At 40.6% G+C, this 17,371-nt stretch overlaps 1 protein-coding gene across 2 annotated transcripts in view; it reads right to left on the minus strand.

Annotated features, from left to right (window-relative positions):
- The window catches only part of LOC126237527 (phospholipid-transporting ATPase ABCA3), a 707,258-nt gene that overhangs the window by 155,339 nt on the left and 534,548 nt on the right, over nucleotides 1–17,371 (minus strand). For both annotated transcript variants that reach the window (XM_049947708.1, XM_049947709.1), the window contains exon 24: nucleotides 15,272–15,475. In XM_049947708.1, coding sequence (XP_049803665.1) covers nucleotides 15,272–15,475 — 204 coding nt within the window. The remainder of the gene's footprint in view (nucleotides 1–15,271; nucleotides 15,476–17,371) is intronic.

A 17,371-nucleotide genomic window follows, 5' to 3' on the forward strand; every position in this document is an offset into this window, starting at 1 on the left:
ACAGAAGTGTGCAAAAGGCATACTAGGGGAATATCAGTGTGGCTTTCAACCAGACAGAGGAACAACTGATCAAATATTTGTGATAAGACAAATGACGGAAAAATTCTATGAATATGATATAGATCTGCATTTCCTATTCATTCACTTCAAACAAGCCTTTGACAGCATAAATCGGCATGAACTATACACAGTACTGAAACAAGTTGGTATATGTGCTAAACTAATAAGACTAATCAAAATGACAATGACAGAGACAAGGGCAAAAGTAAAGGTCCTTAGCAAAATAAGTGAAAGCTTTGACTTTAATAAAGGTGCGAGGCAAGGTGATAGTCTCTCCACTGTCCTATTCAATATAGCCCTGCATAGTGTAGTAAATAAAATCAACAAAAGAGGCACCATATTTATGAAAACTAGCCACATATGTGCATACGCTGATGACATTGCTATAGTAGGAAGAAATACCAATACACTCCTAGAAACATACCAGGCAATGGAAAAAGAAGCCTTAAAAATTGGCATCATAGTAAATGAAAACAAAACAAAATACATGGTAATGTCACAATCTGAGACCAGAAGAACCCCTAAAAACCTAAACATCAATGGGAAATGCTTCAAAGGAGTGTGCTCTTTCAACTACTTGGGAGCCCCAATATCAAATGGTAACAGTATTGGAAAGGCTACCATATAAGGGAAAGAATACAAGCAGGAAGCAGAGCTTACTTTGCAAATATGCAACTTTTCAAAAATAGCCTTGTTACAAGAAAAACAAAACTGCTTATATATAATTCCCTAGTCCGACCAGTTATCACATACGGGTCAGAGGTCTGGACATTGACAGAACACAAGAAAAATGCACTAAGAACCATTGAGCAGAAAATACTATGCAAAATATATGGGTCAATAAGGGACGAAGAAGGCTGGAGAATACGCTACAATGCCGAATTACAAGAGTTAATACAAGGCAGCGACATAGCAAAATTTGTTAAATCACAGCGAATACGATGGCTAGGACACTGGAGAGAATGGCAGAGGATATAATTCTAAAGAAAATGATGAAAGGTGTGATCCAGTGAGCTAGGCGAACGGGGAGACCTAGAAGAAGATGGATCGACAAGGTAATAATGGATCTCACCAGTATGGGAGTCTGGGGGTGGAAAAGAGCAGCAAATAACCGAGAAGTGTGAAGGAAGATTGTTGAAGAAGCCAAGGCTTACCAAAGGCTGTAGTGCTACAGAAGAAGAAGAAGAAGAAGAAGAAGAAGATGGGAGGCACCAACTTGGACGTGGGAAAGTATGGAGTGATAGAAAATTTTGGATAAAAATCGGGAGTGGACCCTGGAGACCCCACTCATATAATGTGGCAAGGATATCATGTCACCAGGTTGTGTCGTAAGCTTTTCGTAAATCGAAAAAGATGGCAACTAGGTGTTGGGATCTGGAAAAGGCTGATCAGATGGCTGACTCGAGGGAAACTAGATTATCGATGGTAGAGAGCCTGGTGTAAACTGCCCTGGCATGGAGCCAGTAGGCCACATGACTCCAGGACTCAACACAACCGCCGAATTACCATACATTCTAACAGCTTGCAAAGAACGGTGAGGTTGATGGGTCGATAGCTACCCATATCAAGCGGGTTTTTACCAGGTCTGCTCTCCTGTCATTGCAATGGATAGATGGCATCGCACCAGATCCGGTTGACGATGACGAGGAGATGTTGCTTGTAGTCAGATGAGAGATGTTTAATCATCCGACTGTGGATCTGATCTGGCCCAGGAGCTGTGTCGGGACAATGTGTAAGGACGCTGAGGAGCTCCCACTCTGTAAATGGAAAATTATAGGGTTCACTGTGACATTCAGTGAACGAGACGGCTTTCCTTTCCATCCGCTGTTTGAGGGTGGGAAATGCTGGAAGATAATTCTCTGACACGGAGGCTCGAGCATAGTGCTCAGCAAAGTACTCAGCAATTGTGTTTGTGTCAGTAGATAACACGCCATTGGTGTTAATGCCAGTAACACATGTTGGGGTCTGGTACCCACAAACACGTCTGATCTTGATTCAGACTTGGGAAGGTGACATATGGCACCCATTGGTCAAGACGTACCTTTCCCAACATGCTTGTTTCCATCTTTTTATAAGCTGCCAAATACAGGCATGGAGCCATTTAAAAGCTATTACGTGCTCTAGGGAAGGGTGCCACTTATGTCACTATAGAGCTTGCCAATGCTCTTTAATGGCCACAGGTATTTCCGGCGACCACCAAGGCATTGACTTTCACTGGGGGCACCCAAAAGAACAAGGGATCATGTTTTCTGCCACAAAAACGAGCATTCCAGTGACCTGCTCAACTACCACATCGATGGTACCATGTGGGGAGATTCAACAGTAACAACAGAGATGAAAGCTTCCAAGTCTGCCTCGTTTAAAGCCCATCTTGGTAGACGTCCAGGGAAAAGGTGCTGGGGGAGCAACAGGACGATGGGAAAATGGTCACTACCACAAAAGTCAACGTGGGCTCTCCAGTGGGCAGATGGGAGGAGTCCTGGGCTGAAGAGGGATAAATCAATGACTGAGTAAGTGCCATGAGCCACACCAAAATGTGTGCGGGCCCCAGTATTTAAGAGGCAGAGGTCGAGTTGAGACAGGAAAGTTTCGACATCTCTACCTTGGCCAGGAAGCACAGTGCTGCCCCACAAGGGGTTATGGGCGTTAAATCTCCCAAAAGTAGGAAAGGCTTAGGAAGTTGATGAATCAGTGCAGCTAATGTGTTCAGGGGTACTACACCATCTGGAGGAAGATATACATTGCAGTCATTTATTTCCTGCATTGTCCTTATCCTGACAGTCACAGCTTCAAGAGGGGTTTGAAGGCGCACTGAGTTCAGGACATAGACACAAACTCTGTCTGACACACTATTATGGTCGCTACAGTTCTTGTAATATCCCCTATAGCCACAAAATGCAGGGGTTCACATTGCTGGGAACCAGGTTTCCTGGAGGGCTATGCAGAAAGCAGGTGTAAGGCTTAACGATTGCCGTAGCTCAGCCAGGTGGTGGAAAATACCGCAGCAATTCCACTGGAGGATGGCATTATCCTGAGGCTGGGAAGGCACAAAGCATGCAAGGAGGCAGGTTACACCTCAGGGTCATCTGCTGCCACCGACTGAGTATTTGTATCAATTCCTATTGTGGATGAGGCATCAGTGAGATTCAGGTCCTCAGGGGACGGTGAGATCTCTGCCTCATCTGCAGGTGCAGAACTGGTAGGGAGTGGTGGTGTTGGGGCCACCAGAGGATCCTTTTCTTAGCAGACTTCTTTGCTTGCTTGCCCTCTTGCTCCCAAAGCAAGTACTTTGGGAGCAATTGAAGGAGATTTTCCCCCTACCACCAAGGGGGCAGATGTATTCTGGAGGCCTGGAGGGCCAACTGTTCATGGCACAAAGTGTGGTATGACTGGTACTTGTGATGGAGATGGTAATGTAGCTACAGCGTATGTGGACGTCAACCGATTGGGGCGTAATTGTTTAAATTTACGTTTAGCCTCTTGGTAAGTCAACCAGTCCAGGGGCTTGTACTCGGTGATTTTCCACTTCTTTTGGAGTACTGTGCAGTCTGGTGAGCAGGGGGAGTGCTGCTCTCCACAGCTGATAATAGTGGGAGTAGGTGCACAGGGAGTATCCGGATGCAGTGGACGTCCGCAGTCTCGACATGTGGCGTCGGAAGGGCAGCGGAAGACATGTGCCAGAATTTCCAGCACTTAAAGCATCACATAGGGGGAGAGATGTACAGTTTAACATAACAGTGGTAAACCATCATCTTGACATTTTCAGGTAATGTATCACACTCAAAGGCCAAGATGAAGGCACCGGTAGCAACTCTGTTGTCTTTGGCTCCCCTGTAAACGCGCTGGATGAAATGAAGACCCCACCGTTCTAGATTGGCACAGAGCTCGTCGTCAGACTGCAAGAGAGGTCATGATGGAAAATAATCGCCTAGACAATGTCAAGGCTTTTATGTGGAATGACAGAAACAGGAATATCACCCAACTGGCCACAAGTGAGTGACGCCCGGAACTGGGTTGGGGATGCTGTCTGAATCATGACTGGACCGCTTCTCATCCTGGACAGCACTGTCACTTCCCCAAACTTATTCTCAAGGTGTTCAACAAAAAATTGAGGCTTCATAAGTAGAAAGTAGACCCCATCCAGTCTGCTACAGACTAAATACAGAGGCGAATATGGCTCTCTTCTTTCTGTAGCCCTACATTCCTCCCATGGTGTAGTGAGGGAGGGAAATGATTTAGGGTCACATCTGTCAGCATTGTACTCGATCTTGCCCTTCTTTGAGACTCCTGGCACTGTACGGTCACCAGAAAGAGATCAGTTAGTCCACTTTATTGTGGGTCATCCACCCTGATGCCACCCACTCCGATCAGGGGCTCTCCCACAGATACCACCCAGCCACAGCAAAGGCCATCTGGCATGATGGCTGTTGCCAGAAGTCCTGATGCCCCAGGAAGACAGGCATCTACTCCTCAGCATACATGGGGAGTTTACAGCTCAGGCATCAGCAGTGCGATCCCTGTGTTGTCTGGGGGCTACAACCAAATGGGTGCATGATGGCCCCACCACAACGGACTGGCTACGTTGCTGGATACTGGGTGCACACAAAGCCTATACTGTCATGGGGGCAAAAGAGAACAGGAAACAATGGAAGAAGATGACATACCCCGAAAAAGTGTCCTCGCCCAAATAGTTGAATTGCAGGTGGAGATACAAAGCCATGACAAGAGATTTAGGAGATCGAATCTAATGGCACTATGGATAACTCATGCACCATGTAAGGTGTCCTGCCCCATATGTCCCACAATTCTGTAGAATTTGGAAAGTGGCAGGTCAAACCATAAAATGGGACCTGAACTTATAGTGCAGAAAAGTGTGAGACTCCTTTTAGTCACATCTTACAACAGGCAGGGGTAGCTCAGGCCTATTCTAACCCCCGGACCCGCAGGAGGATACAGCTGTGGAGGCAGAGGGTATGGAGGTATAGGTTTTCTGGTTGAAAATCCTCATAAGACTGCCGTATTGAAGTTTAAGCCTGCTGGTGAAAGAATCTGTGTATTACGAATGAAAGCCCGCTTCTTCAGTATATCTCCTTCATATGTACATATGCTCCAACAGAAGATGCAAAGCTGGCAGAGAAGGATATATTTTATGAGCAACTGGAACAGGAAATAGCAACGGTGGTGAAGCATGATGTTAAGGTAGTTATGGGGGACTTCAATGCTCAAGTAGGAAGAGAAATTGCATACAGGGAAGCAGCTGGTAAGGAGAGTCTGCATGAAGTTTCTAATGACAATGGTATCAGAGTAATTGATTTTGCCATGGGTAATAACATGATTATTAATAGCACATGGATGCAAAGGAAGAATATAAGGAAAGTGCTCACTAGATGGGATCATAAAAAGCAGATTTATGACATACTCATAGATAGATGACATGCTTCAGATGTATTAGAAGTGGAAAGTTGTTGTGGTGCAGATGGAGACAGCAATCACTATTTGGTAAGAATCAAATACAGACAGAGGATAGTCAGTTACAGACAGACCAAGAAAACTAATGTGCCAAGGTTTGATGACGCTAAGCTAAGAAATGACAAAAATACAGCACAACAGTATGAAACTATTTTGACAAGTACACTCATTGAAGTCGAACATTTGGCAGGAGAGGGTATTGAAAAAAGACAGAACACAGTCGAAGGTATAACACAGGAGACAGCTGAAACTGTAGTGGGTGGAAAGAAGCAATTCACAATCCAAGTCTGGTTTGATGAAGAGTGTAGGAGGAAGACAGAAGAAAGAAATGAGGCAAGAAAAAGAATGCTGCAGAGGACAACAAGAATTACCATAGTAGAATATCAGGATGAAAGAAAGGAAGCAGATAAGGAATGTAGGAGGAAAAAGACAGAATTTGAAAAATGGTGGATTGATGATTTAGAAGAGGGAAAGACTGCTCAGGGAAAAAGGAAATTCTATATGCGGGTGAAAGATATAAAGAAAGGAGTCCAACCCAGAGCACTTTTCTGTAAAGATAAGGAGGGAAATCTGATTGGAGGGGGGAAAAAAAAAAAACAAAAAAAAAAAAACAAAAAAAAAACAAAAAAAAAAACATCAGATTTTAGACAGATGGGTGGAGTATTTTTGTGAACTATTGAATACAGAATCAGAATATGAAGATAAAGTTGACTCTGCTACGGTAGATGAGGTGGAGCAGGAAGCAAGCAGAGAAGAAGAGTACCAGGAAACTATACAGGAACCTACACTGGAAGAAGTTAAAGCTAGTATCAAGACTCTTAAAAACAATAAACCCCAGGGAGAAGACAATATTACAACAGAAATGATAACATATAGTGCAGAAAAACTAATAACGGTTTCGCATTAGATTGTAGTGGAAATATGGCAGAATGAAAATATGCTGGAACAGAGGAATACAGCTATACTATGCCCTATTCATTAGAAACATGACAAAGCTGACTGTACAAATTATAGGGGAATGGCACTGTTCTGTATAGTATATAAAGTGGAATACAGCTATACTATGCCCTATACATAAGAAACATGACAAAGCTAACTGCACAAATCATACAGGGATTGCACTGCTCTGTATAGTATATACAATATAAGGAAAAATCATGGCGGGATGACTCATAACATATGTAGAAGAGTATTTAGGAGACTACCACTGTGGTTTCAGAACTAATAGATCCACTACAGATCAGATTTTTACCATCAGACAGATCCTTGAAAATGTTATGAGTACAACATTGATGTCCACCAGCAGATCATTGATTTCAAACAAGCCTATGATAATATCAAAAGGGATCAACTCTGGGAGGCAATGCAAGATGCAGTAGTACCCAACATACTACGACTGGTTCAAATGACCTTGAGAAGAACAGTATGTAAAGTAAAGGTTGAGGGCACTTTATCAATGGCATTTGAAGTTAATCACAGATTGCGACAGGGTGATGTGCTCTCCACTATTCTGTTTAATGTTGCCTTGGATAGAATAATGTGAAAAACACAAAGTGACAACACTAGGGGACACTGTTTAATAGAGTGATGCAGGCTCTTTCATATGCAGATGATACTGATTTGTTATCCAGGAACAAACAGGACCTGGAAGAAATGCTTGAAAAAATAGAAAGATATGGAGCAGAGATGGGGCTGACAATTAATCAGTCAAAGACACAGTATATGTTAAAATCTAGGAAAAGGTATAGTGAAGGAGAAAAATGCACGACTTTGAACAGGAAAGAATTTGAAAGCTGTAGGACTTTAAATATCTTGAGTCGCTGGTAACTGAGAATAAAGATATGAGAGAAGAAATACGTGCAAGGATTACAGCTGGTAACAGGAGCTACTTCACACTGATTAAAGTATTTAAAGCAAGAAGCCTTATTAGGAATCTGAAGCTGAGAGTGTATCTTACAGTAGTGAGACCTGTGGTGATGTGTGGTTCAGAGACTTGCACAGTGATGCAAAATGATGAGAAGTTGTTGCAGAATGGCAAAGGGAGATACTTATGAAAATCTTAGGGCCAGTGAATGATAGGGGTTTTTGGCAAATCAGAACTAATAAGATTAGAGAGTTGTATAACAAACCACATATCATGACAGAAATAAAGTGTAATAGACTATGTTGGTTGGGCACGTAGAAAGAATGGTGGAGAGCGGTGCAGTCAAGAAAGTTTCACGGGAAAACCAGATGGACACCTTATGTGGGACAGATCGAGGACCAGATGACTACACAACATGGAGGAGGACCTGAGAAGAATGGAAGATGTGGAGGCAAGGCAGCCAGCAGAAAAGAGTGGGCGGAGATTGTCCAGGGGGCCAAGGCCCTACATGGGCTGCAGCACCAAACAGTAAGTAAGTAAGTCTCTTATCCTCAACTAATTATGCACAGACACATTTTAGTGAATATAATTCCAGAAATGTGTATTCTATAAAGTGTCTTTTATTCAATATGGACGTGCAGAAGTTTTGTGTGTTTGAATGCTTTTGTGACATCTTTTACCTGACACAATGTCAATATGAAGTTTGGGAAGAGATCGGCTGAATGAGAGTATGAAGTGATATGCATTGCTACTACCTATTTGTTTGAAAACTAAGGCCTAGTGACGTGAATCCTATTACAAAAGTATTTCTCAATGGTCCCTAATTATTGTGTTTAATTGCAGAGGTTAGAATCATCCCAGGAGAGAGGACTAGTAGCAACTATTGCCAGCAGTTTTATCATATTTGTTCCTGCAAGAAGCCATCATTGATTTAAAGCCTAAAAAGTCTCATATCTACTGTGGAATATTAACTACGAGGAATATTTTCAATACAGCACGTGTGTCTAGTGGTGTGGAAAACAGAGAAAAGAAAAAATCTGTTAGAACTTAATATGTAATCAGACCTCTGGCATTTCATATAAAAAGTCTATAGGATAACCACTCAGAGTCAGCAGAGGCTAGCACAAATGATTGGATTTGATTTATTTATTCATCCATGTATCATCTCACAATGACAAAGGATTTGTCATCATAATACAATGAAAATAGGTAGTTAAAAATGTACATAAACATAGAAAAAATTAAGCACATTTTTATGACCACAGGGCAGGTGGTTGCCTGCGACCTCCCTTAAGGAACCATGCCAGCATTTGCCTGTAATGTTTTAGGATAAGCACAGAAAACATAAATAAGGAAGGCCACATAGAGCAAATTCTATCCTACCAAATAGGATAAACTGCCGCATTTGGCTGGTCCCTGCTGTACAATGTTCTTTGATTTACACACAACATGCACCAGGTAATTTATAACATAAAACATCACTGCAGACACTAGGGACAATGGCTATCGACTCCTGGACCGTGAAAATGTTTCTGTTCTGTATTAGTAGCTAAGAACAACATATCTTATTTGCAGAAAAGCTTTTGTGTCTCCTTGGAAATGATCTAGAATACTGACAGGACAGCGTTTGCATACTATTTCAAGTAATAATTGGCATAGTCCATATCAGTTCAGGCAGGCTGGGAAAAAATCTTACCTTCATAGTCTCAGTTGTTATTGAATTTAGCATATGTTAAAATGAAGGACTTAGAAAGGAACGTGTATTTTTTTTTTGTTTTGTTTTGTTTAATCCAAAAAAATTTACCCTCTGAGATACAGCCCTCCAAAGATGACACTGCACATACAATTTTGAAGATGCGAATTTTGGAAAAAAATTTAAAATGCTGTGTCTCTGGAACAGCTCTATATATTTTGTTGTTGTTTTTTTTATTTGAAAGATAATTGCTTTATGATTACAAAGAAATCCTCCATTTGGACTTATCTGTCAAAGTTGTTTTACTATAGCTTTCTGAACTTTTTTTATAATTTATGGCATTGTTTCCCTCCTTCAGCTGGAAACCTATATCCAGCAGCTGGTCCATGTGGTAGCATAAAATTAACGACAATTTCGTTCAACTCATAACTGGTGCCTATAATCTCTGCAATCCACCAGTCACAGTCATACACACACGCCACAAACATCCCCCTTCTCAGGTTGTGAATCTGAATATTAACCTGCTGTTGGCCAAACGACTGAAATTTCTTCTTTCTTGCTCTTTAAAGTGCGTGCGATATGAGTTCACCCATCACTTTGAGTCCAAAAATGTGACTTCTGAATTCCTTTCACAGGAGTAGTTTGTTTGGACCATTCTTCTTTTTTCTGCTTATGGAATTCTTTGATTTCCTCTTTGGACAAAAGAATGCGGGCTGTGGATGTGTAAGATTTCACAACTCTCATAAAATACTCAGCATTCTGAATTGCAGCTGTATTTGGTCTGGAAAGATTATGTTTTGTAGCTTGGTGCTTCAGCAGAGCTCCTACACCATCACAAGGCCCCTTCCCGTGAAAGTAGCACTGTATACCCAGTCACTTGGCACAATCCAAATAGCTGGTAATGATTTTTAAAATGACTAGGAGCACCAAAAAAAAAAAAAAAAAATCTTCTCTCCTCATTTGCAGTTGAAGAATTTTGTGCATTGCTGCAAAACATGTGCTGAGTCATGTCCTGTGTCATCACTTATAACTGCAACACTTGTGGTCTTGTTTTGAAAATGTGTCACTCCTGTAAAAATTGAAACCTGGTCATTACTCCATCGATATCCTTGTACTTCTTGTGGGAGAATTACAGACCAGTTCTCAGCAGAATCACAAGGACACACTAAACATAGTTCTGCAGCCTGTACACACCCTTTCACTTCTGCAGTGTGTTGTTGTTGCAATTTCTTTAGATGTCAGTGTGTTACTGGTTTCACTGACCATTTACCAAGTTCATCAATGAAACATTTTTCTTAATTAGTTTATTTTCCTCCCATGTTGCATATGTAATTTCTGCAGGGTTATCTGCTACGTCTTCCAGGCCAAGTGTCTGTAGAGACAGTCCTCCCTTTCCAGGGCAGTCACCACATTCTTGAAACAAACAAGACTCTCGCTTTATGTCACAGACTGCTAATAACTTCACATGCCCGACCAAGATGTCATACGTCACGTGCTCCAGTAAGTTCTTCAAAGTTACTACACAAAGTTCAAAATTTGTGCAGGACACACATAAGCAGATATCGCTAGGTGGGTGTGGAACTACCCGCTTAGGTCATAGTACATAAAATTTTGGCCTTCAAAAATATGAAATTGTACAGTTGCTCTTATAAATTGCAAAAGTTTCTTTAATCCTGCGAGTCATGTACCTCTTCACTTTCACAACTTTTTCACCTTCAAATGTTACTGTTATAGTGTCCTTTTTGTTGGCACTCTGGCAAGAACAGTCCCATTTATCTTCGAGATAAAATGACTGCACTATTTGAACCTGAGCTGCTTCCACAGTATGACCATACTGGGGATCCTGTCTTCCAAAGACTCCTTTTACAGACCTCACATTTTTTGATTTGTCTGTCATGTACTTTGATACTAATGGAACATGGTTCAAAATTGTTTTCTTTGAAAATGTCTCTGGAATAACAGTTAAAACTTGCACCTTTTCATTGTAGGATACACAATATTCAACAGCTGAATTGATATTTGTGAAAAATTCCTGGCAAGAGGTGCAAGAGTGCTTTGGTTCATTTTCTTCTGAAGATAGAACTTCTACTTTGAAGAGTGTGGTCAGTCTTGCTGTAGTGTATTCATCTATAGCTTTAGTAATTTCTCTGCTCTTTCTTGATGCACAGAGCTTATAACTTAACTTCACTGACCACGGCTTCTTAACTACCTCTGTAGTTGACTGGTTCAGGATATTTAATTCTTCCTCTATTGACGCAAAATCCGCATCATCTGCACCATGGGAGGCTTCACCTTGTTCAGATACTATCATTGTTGTTATACTGTCAAAACATTTAGAACACAAAAAGTCGTCACTGGAAACATCTTCACTTTGAAACAGAGTCTTCAAATGAGAACACTTATTCCCAATCTTAATGGAGTCTCTGTTTTTTTTTTTTTTTTTTTTTTTTTTATTGTCTGATATATAACTCCTTTTATGGATTAACACTTGGTTTAAGAATCATGATAGAAGGTTGTATACATGGAAGAACCCTGGAGATACTAAAAGGTATCAGATAGATTATATAATGGTAAGACAGAGATTTAGGAACCAGGTTTTAAATTGTAAGACATTTCCAGGGGCAGATGTGGACTCTGACCACAATCTATTGGTTATGAACTGCAGATTAAAACTGAAGAAACTGCAAAAAGGTGGGAATTTAAGGAGATGGGACCTGGATAAACTGAAAGAACCAGAGGTTGTACAGAGTTTCAGGGAGAGCATAAGGAAACAATTGACAGGAATGGGGGAAAGAAATACAGTAGAAGAAGAATGGGTAGCTTTGAGGAATGAAGTAGTGAAGGCAGCAGAGGATCAAGTAGGTTAAAAGACGAGGGCTAGTAGAAATCCTTGGGTAACAGAAGAAATATTGAATTTAATTGATGAAAGGAGAAAATATAAAAATGCAGTAAATGAAGCAGGCAAAAAGGAATACAAACGTCTCAAAAATGAGATCGACAGGAAGTGCAAAATGGCTAAGCAGGGATGGCTAGAGGACAAATGTAAGGATGTAGAGGCTTATCTCACTAGGGGTAAGATAGATACTGCCTACAGGAAAATTAAAGAGACCTTTGGAGATAAGAGAACCACTTGTATGAACATCAAGAGCTCAGATGGAAACCCAGTTCTAAGCAAAGAAGGGAAAGCAGAAAGGTGGAAGGAGTATACAGAGGGTCTATACAAGGGCAATGTACTTGAGGACAATATTATGGAAATGGAAGAGGATGTAGATGAAGATGAAATGGGAGATAAGATACTGCGTGAAGAGTTTGACAGAGCACTGAAAGACCTGAGTCGAAACAAGGCCCCCGGAGTAGACAACATTCCATTGGAACTACTGACGGCCTTGGGAGAGCCAGTCCTGACAAAACTCTACCATCTGGTGAGCAAGATGTATGAAACAGCCGAAATACCCTCAGACTTCAAGAAGACTATAATAATTCCAATCCCAAAGAACGCAGGTGTTGACAGATGTGAGAATTACCGAACAATCAGTTTAATAAGCCACAGCTACAAAATACTAACACGAATTCTTTACAGATGAATGGAAAAACTAGTAGAAGCCGACCTCGGGGAAGATCAGTTTGGATTCCGTAGAAATACTGGAACACATGAGGCAATACTGACCTTACAACTTATCTTAGAAGAAAGATTAAGGAAAGGCAAACCTACGTTTCTAGCATTTGTAGACTTAGAGAAAGCTTTTGACAATATTGACTGGAATACTCTCTTTCAAATTCTAAAGGTGGCAGGGGTAAAATACAGGGAGCGAAAGGCTATTTACAATTTGTACAGAAACCAGATGGCAGTTATAAGAGTCGAGGGACATGAAAGGGAAGCAGTGGTTGGGAAGGGAGTAAGACAGGTTTGTAGCCTCTCCCCGATGTTATTCAATCTGTATATTGAGCAAGCAGTAAAGGAAACAAAGGAAAATTTGGAGTAGGTAGTAAAATCCAAGGAGAAGAAATAAAAACTTTGAGGTGCGCCGATGACATTGTAATTCTGTCAGAGACAGCAAAGGACTTGGAAGAGCAGTTGAACGGAATGGATGGTGTCTTGAAGGGAGGATATAAGATGAACATCAACAAAAGCAAAACAAGGATAATGGAATGTAGTCGAATTAAGTCGGGTGATGTTGAGGGTATTAGATTAGGAAATGAGACACTTAAAGTAGTAAAGGAGTTTTGCTATTTGGGGAGCAAAATAACTGATGATGGTCGAAGTAGAGAGGATATAAAAGGTAGACTGGCAATGGCAAGGAAAGCGTTTCTGAAGAAGAGAAATTTGTTAACATCAAGTATAGATTTAAGTGTCAGGAAGTCTTTTCTGAAAGTATTTGTATGGAGTGTAGCCATGTATGGAAGTGAAACATGGACGATAAATAGTTTGGACAAGAAGAGAATAGAAGCTTTCGAAATGTGGTGCTACAGAAGAATTCTGAAGATTAGATGGGTAGATCACATAACTAATGAGGAGGTACTGAATAGGATTGGGGAGAAGAGGAGTTTGTGGCACAACTTGACCAGAAGAAGGGATCGGTTGGTAGGTCATGTTCTGAGGCATCAAGGGATCACCAATTTAGTATTGGAGGGCAGCGTGGAGGGTAAAAATCGTAGGGGGAGGCCAAGAGATGCATACACTAAGCAGATTCAGAAGGATGTAGGTTGCAGTAGGTACTGGGAGATGAAGAAGCTTGCACAGGATAGAGTAGTATGGAGAGCTGCATCAAACCAGTCTCAGGACTGAAGACCACAACAACAACAACATGGATATGCAAAGAGTCAGCACACTTCACTCTCCTGTGGCCCTAGTCAGCAGACATTTCAAACAATTCTTTTCACAAAGTACACTGCAACTGTGTCAACTGGCAAATTCCTCACAAAAACACAGAACTCATTGGATGGTATAAGATTTCTTAGAAGCCTCTTCAGTAAACAAATTAGCATTGAACAACTACAACACAGAAACCTGCAATGAACAACCACAACAAAGAAACTGACAAGAAACTCCAACAAAGTGTAAAAAATATCTGCAATAATGAAAGTGAAAACAAATAACTGCAACAAACAAAGTGATAAGAAATAACTGCAACAAAGACAATAGAAATAAACATTGCAACAAAGAAATTAATAAGAAACAACTTCAGTGAAGACATACATTACCCTTGACAGTTACAAAAAATTGTTTTTTGAAATAAAACCTGTCCAACTTGAAAGTGGAAGCTCTCTTTTACAGAGAATATAGTACTACATCGTACTAATCAACAGAAAAAAAATCTAACTTTTCTGGATTGGCATTTTTGAAAAACTAATTTTACTACGAATTATAAAAAAAATTCAAAAGGTAACAGCACCAAGTACTTTGACAAATATGTCCAAATGGAGGATACAATTGTAATCATAAAGCAATTATCTTTCAAATAAACTAGAGCTGTTACCGAGATACAGAATTTTAAAATTTTTTCCAAAATTCATATCTTCAAAATGGTGTCTGCAATGTCATCTTTGGAAGTCTTTATCTTGGGGCAGGAATTTTTTTGGAGAAAACAAAAAAATATGCATTTCTTACTTATTCCTGGATTTTAACATATGCTAAATTCACTAATATCTGGAAATATGAAGGTAACCCTCCTACCTAAAGTGAATCAGATTATGTCATTTTAGATTAGATTACATTAGTACTTGTTCCATAGATCATGAATACGACACTTCTTAATGATGTGGAATGTGTCAGGTTAATAAAAGGTGTCAATACAAGATATTACATTACACAAAATATTACATCACACTCAATATTTTTTAATTTTTTTAAAAAATTTTTATTTATTTTTTCCCCCAATTCCTGCATGTTCTCATCATAGTCTGCAAAAATTGTTGTACATCATTCACTTTGAATCCGGCTCCAATTTACCACTGCCAATTTTTGTGGCAAGTGCTTACACACCACCCCTCCCCCTCACAAAATAATAATAATAATAATAATAATAATAATAATAAAGGATCAGCAATCTAAATTAGGACCAACAAATCAGGATGAGAAAATTTACATTGTTCATTATTCATGTTATTTTTGTTATTAATTTTTTACTGCCAGTATTGATAAATGCTTTTGAAATCCATCAAACAACTGCTTTGTGAGTACTTACCTCTATTCCATTTAGGTTTTCCTTTTGAGTTGAGAAAATAAGCCACTCTTTTGAATGCTCCAAGTTCAATGCAGAATAACAAAGTAAAGAAAATAAAACCACCTCCTATGAGGAAAACAATGTTTCGTGCAATTCCAGGGTATTCCCAACCGTAGATATTTTCTGTCCATTCAATACAGCTAGAAGCTGGACACTGACCAGTATCTGAAAACATATATTTGATTAGATATTCCAACGATATAATTATCCCCATGAAAATCACAATCAATGCCTATCAGATGCAAAACATAGTTACAAAGTGTTAAATAAAACAAAGATGACGTAACTTACCAAATGAAAGCATTGGTATGTTGATAGAGACACTAACAAACACAAACACACACACAAAATTCAAGCTTTCGCAACCCACGGTTGCTTCATCAGGAAAGAGGGTAAGGAGTCATTCCAATCCTGGGAGCAGAAAGACTTACCTTAGGGGGAAACAGGGACAGGTATACACTCGCACACACACACACACACACACACACACACACACACACACACACACACACACACACACACACACGCACGCATATATCCATCTGCACATATACAGACACAAGCAGACATGGCCTTTACATATGTCTGCTTGTGTCTGTATATGTGTGGATGGATATGTGTGTGTGTGCGAGTGTATACCTGTCCCTGTTTCTCCCTAAGGTAAGTCTTTCCACTCCCAGGATTGGAATGACTCCTTACCGTCTCCCTTAAAACCCACATCCTTTCGTCTTTCCCTCTCCTTCCCTCTTTCCTGATGAAGCAACTGTGGGTTCTGAAAGCTTGAATTTTGTGTGTGTGTTTGTGTTTGTTAGTGTCTCTATCAACATACCAACGCTTTCGTTTGGTAAGTTACATCATATTTGTTTTTAGATATATTTTTCCCATGTGGAATGTTTCCCTCTATTATATTCATATAAGTAAAACATTAGAATTATGTGGAATTTACATCCCTGAGGCCAAACATTCTAATAAATTGTAGGAGTGGCTCTTCAACAACCCACTCAACCTACACAATATCCTGGTCCATCCCTATGCCACACACATTCCTAAGCCCTTGTCACAGGGGTTGCATCCCTGTGGAAAACCCTGGTGCACGAACTGCCCAATTCGACTACCTATAACATGCTGCTGTAGTCCTGTTATGGGCTTATCCTACCCGATTAGAGGCTGGGACATCTGTGACAGCAGGCTTGTCATATAAAAGCTGTGCTGCAATTTCTGCATAGTATTTTATGTGGGCACAACCAGCAGCCACCTGTTCTCCAGAACAAAAGGCCATCGTCAAGCTGTAGCATAGAACACAGTCAATTATTCGGTTTCAAAACACACTACTGAACACGACCCACTTGAGTTCAAGCAATATAGATCCTTCAACTCATCACCAGCTTTTCTGAAGTGTGCAGATGAGTGTTGTTTTTGCAACATCCTTCACTTTCATAATTTCCCTGGCATCAGTCTCTGCTAAGCCACTGCACCTACACTCTCTCCCAACAGTTTCCACTTCTCTTTCTCTGGCCTCTTATCCCTTCCCCGTCCATGCCTTCGTACACTCCTCACAAAATCACTGGCCCCGGTGCTCATGTGTCACGTTCCTACACCTTACACCTACTCAAAGCTGCCTCCTGCTCTTTCTCCCTCAAGCCTCCCCCCCCCCCCCAGCCCCACCCCCCCCTCTGAACTCAACCCCTCACACCAGTCCACTTCCAGGAATGCAGTCCTGGCGCTGTGTGTTTTGCCCGTACAATGTAGATGCACAAGTATAAGTGTGTTTCATCCAGAAAGTAACACAGTTTTCAATTCTTTTTTGTGTGCATGTTGGTGATTCAATGCTTCTACTATTCAGTGAGTGGCCTCCTTTACTCCTAAGTTATTTCCGCTCTGCCAGAACTTTCCTCAGCATAATTAGAAATTGATTTTTCTAACAAGTGACAAGTGCCAGCAAGAAAAGAAGGGATTTTAGGATTTAACATCGAATTGTCATTGGAACATATCCTGAATGGCTGCAATTGCTGAGTTTACACATCTATGTTGGAAACCAGACTTTTTCTTTTTAGAAAAAAA

This window comes from Schistocerca nitens, chromosome 2, assembly GCF_023898315.1.
Source record: "Schistocerca nitens isolate TAMUIC-IGC-003100 chromosome 2, iqSchNite1.1, whole genome shotgun sequence".
Lineage (NCBI taxonomy): Eukaryota > Metazoa > Arthropoda > Insecta > Orthoptera > Acrididae > Schistocerca > Schistocerca nitens.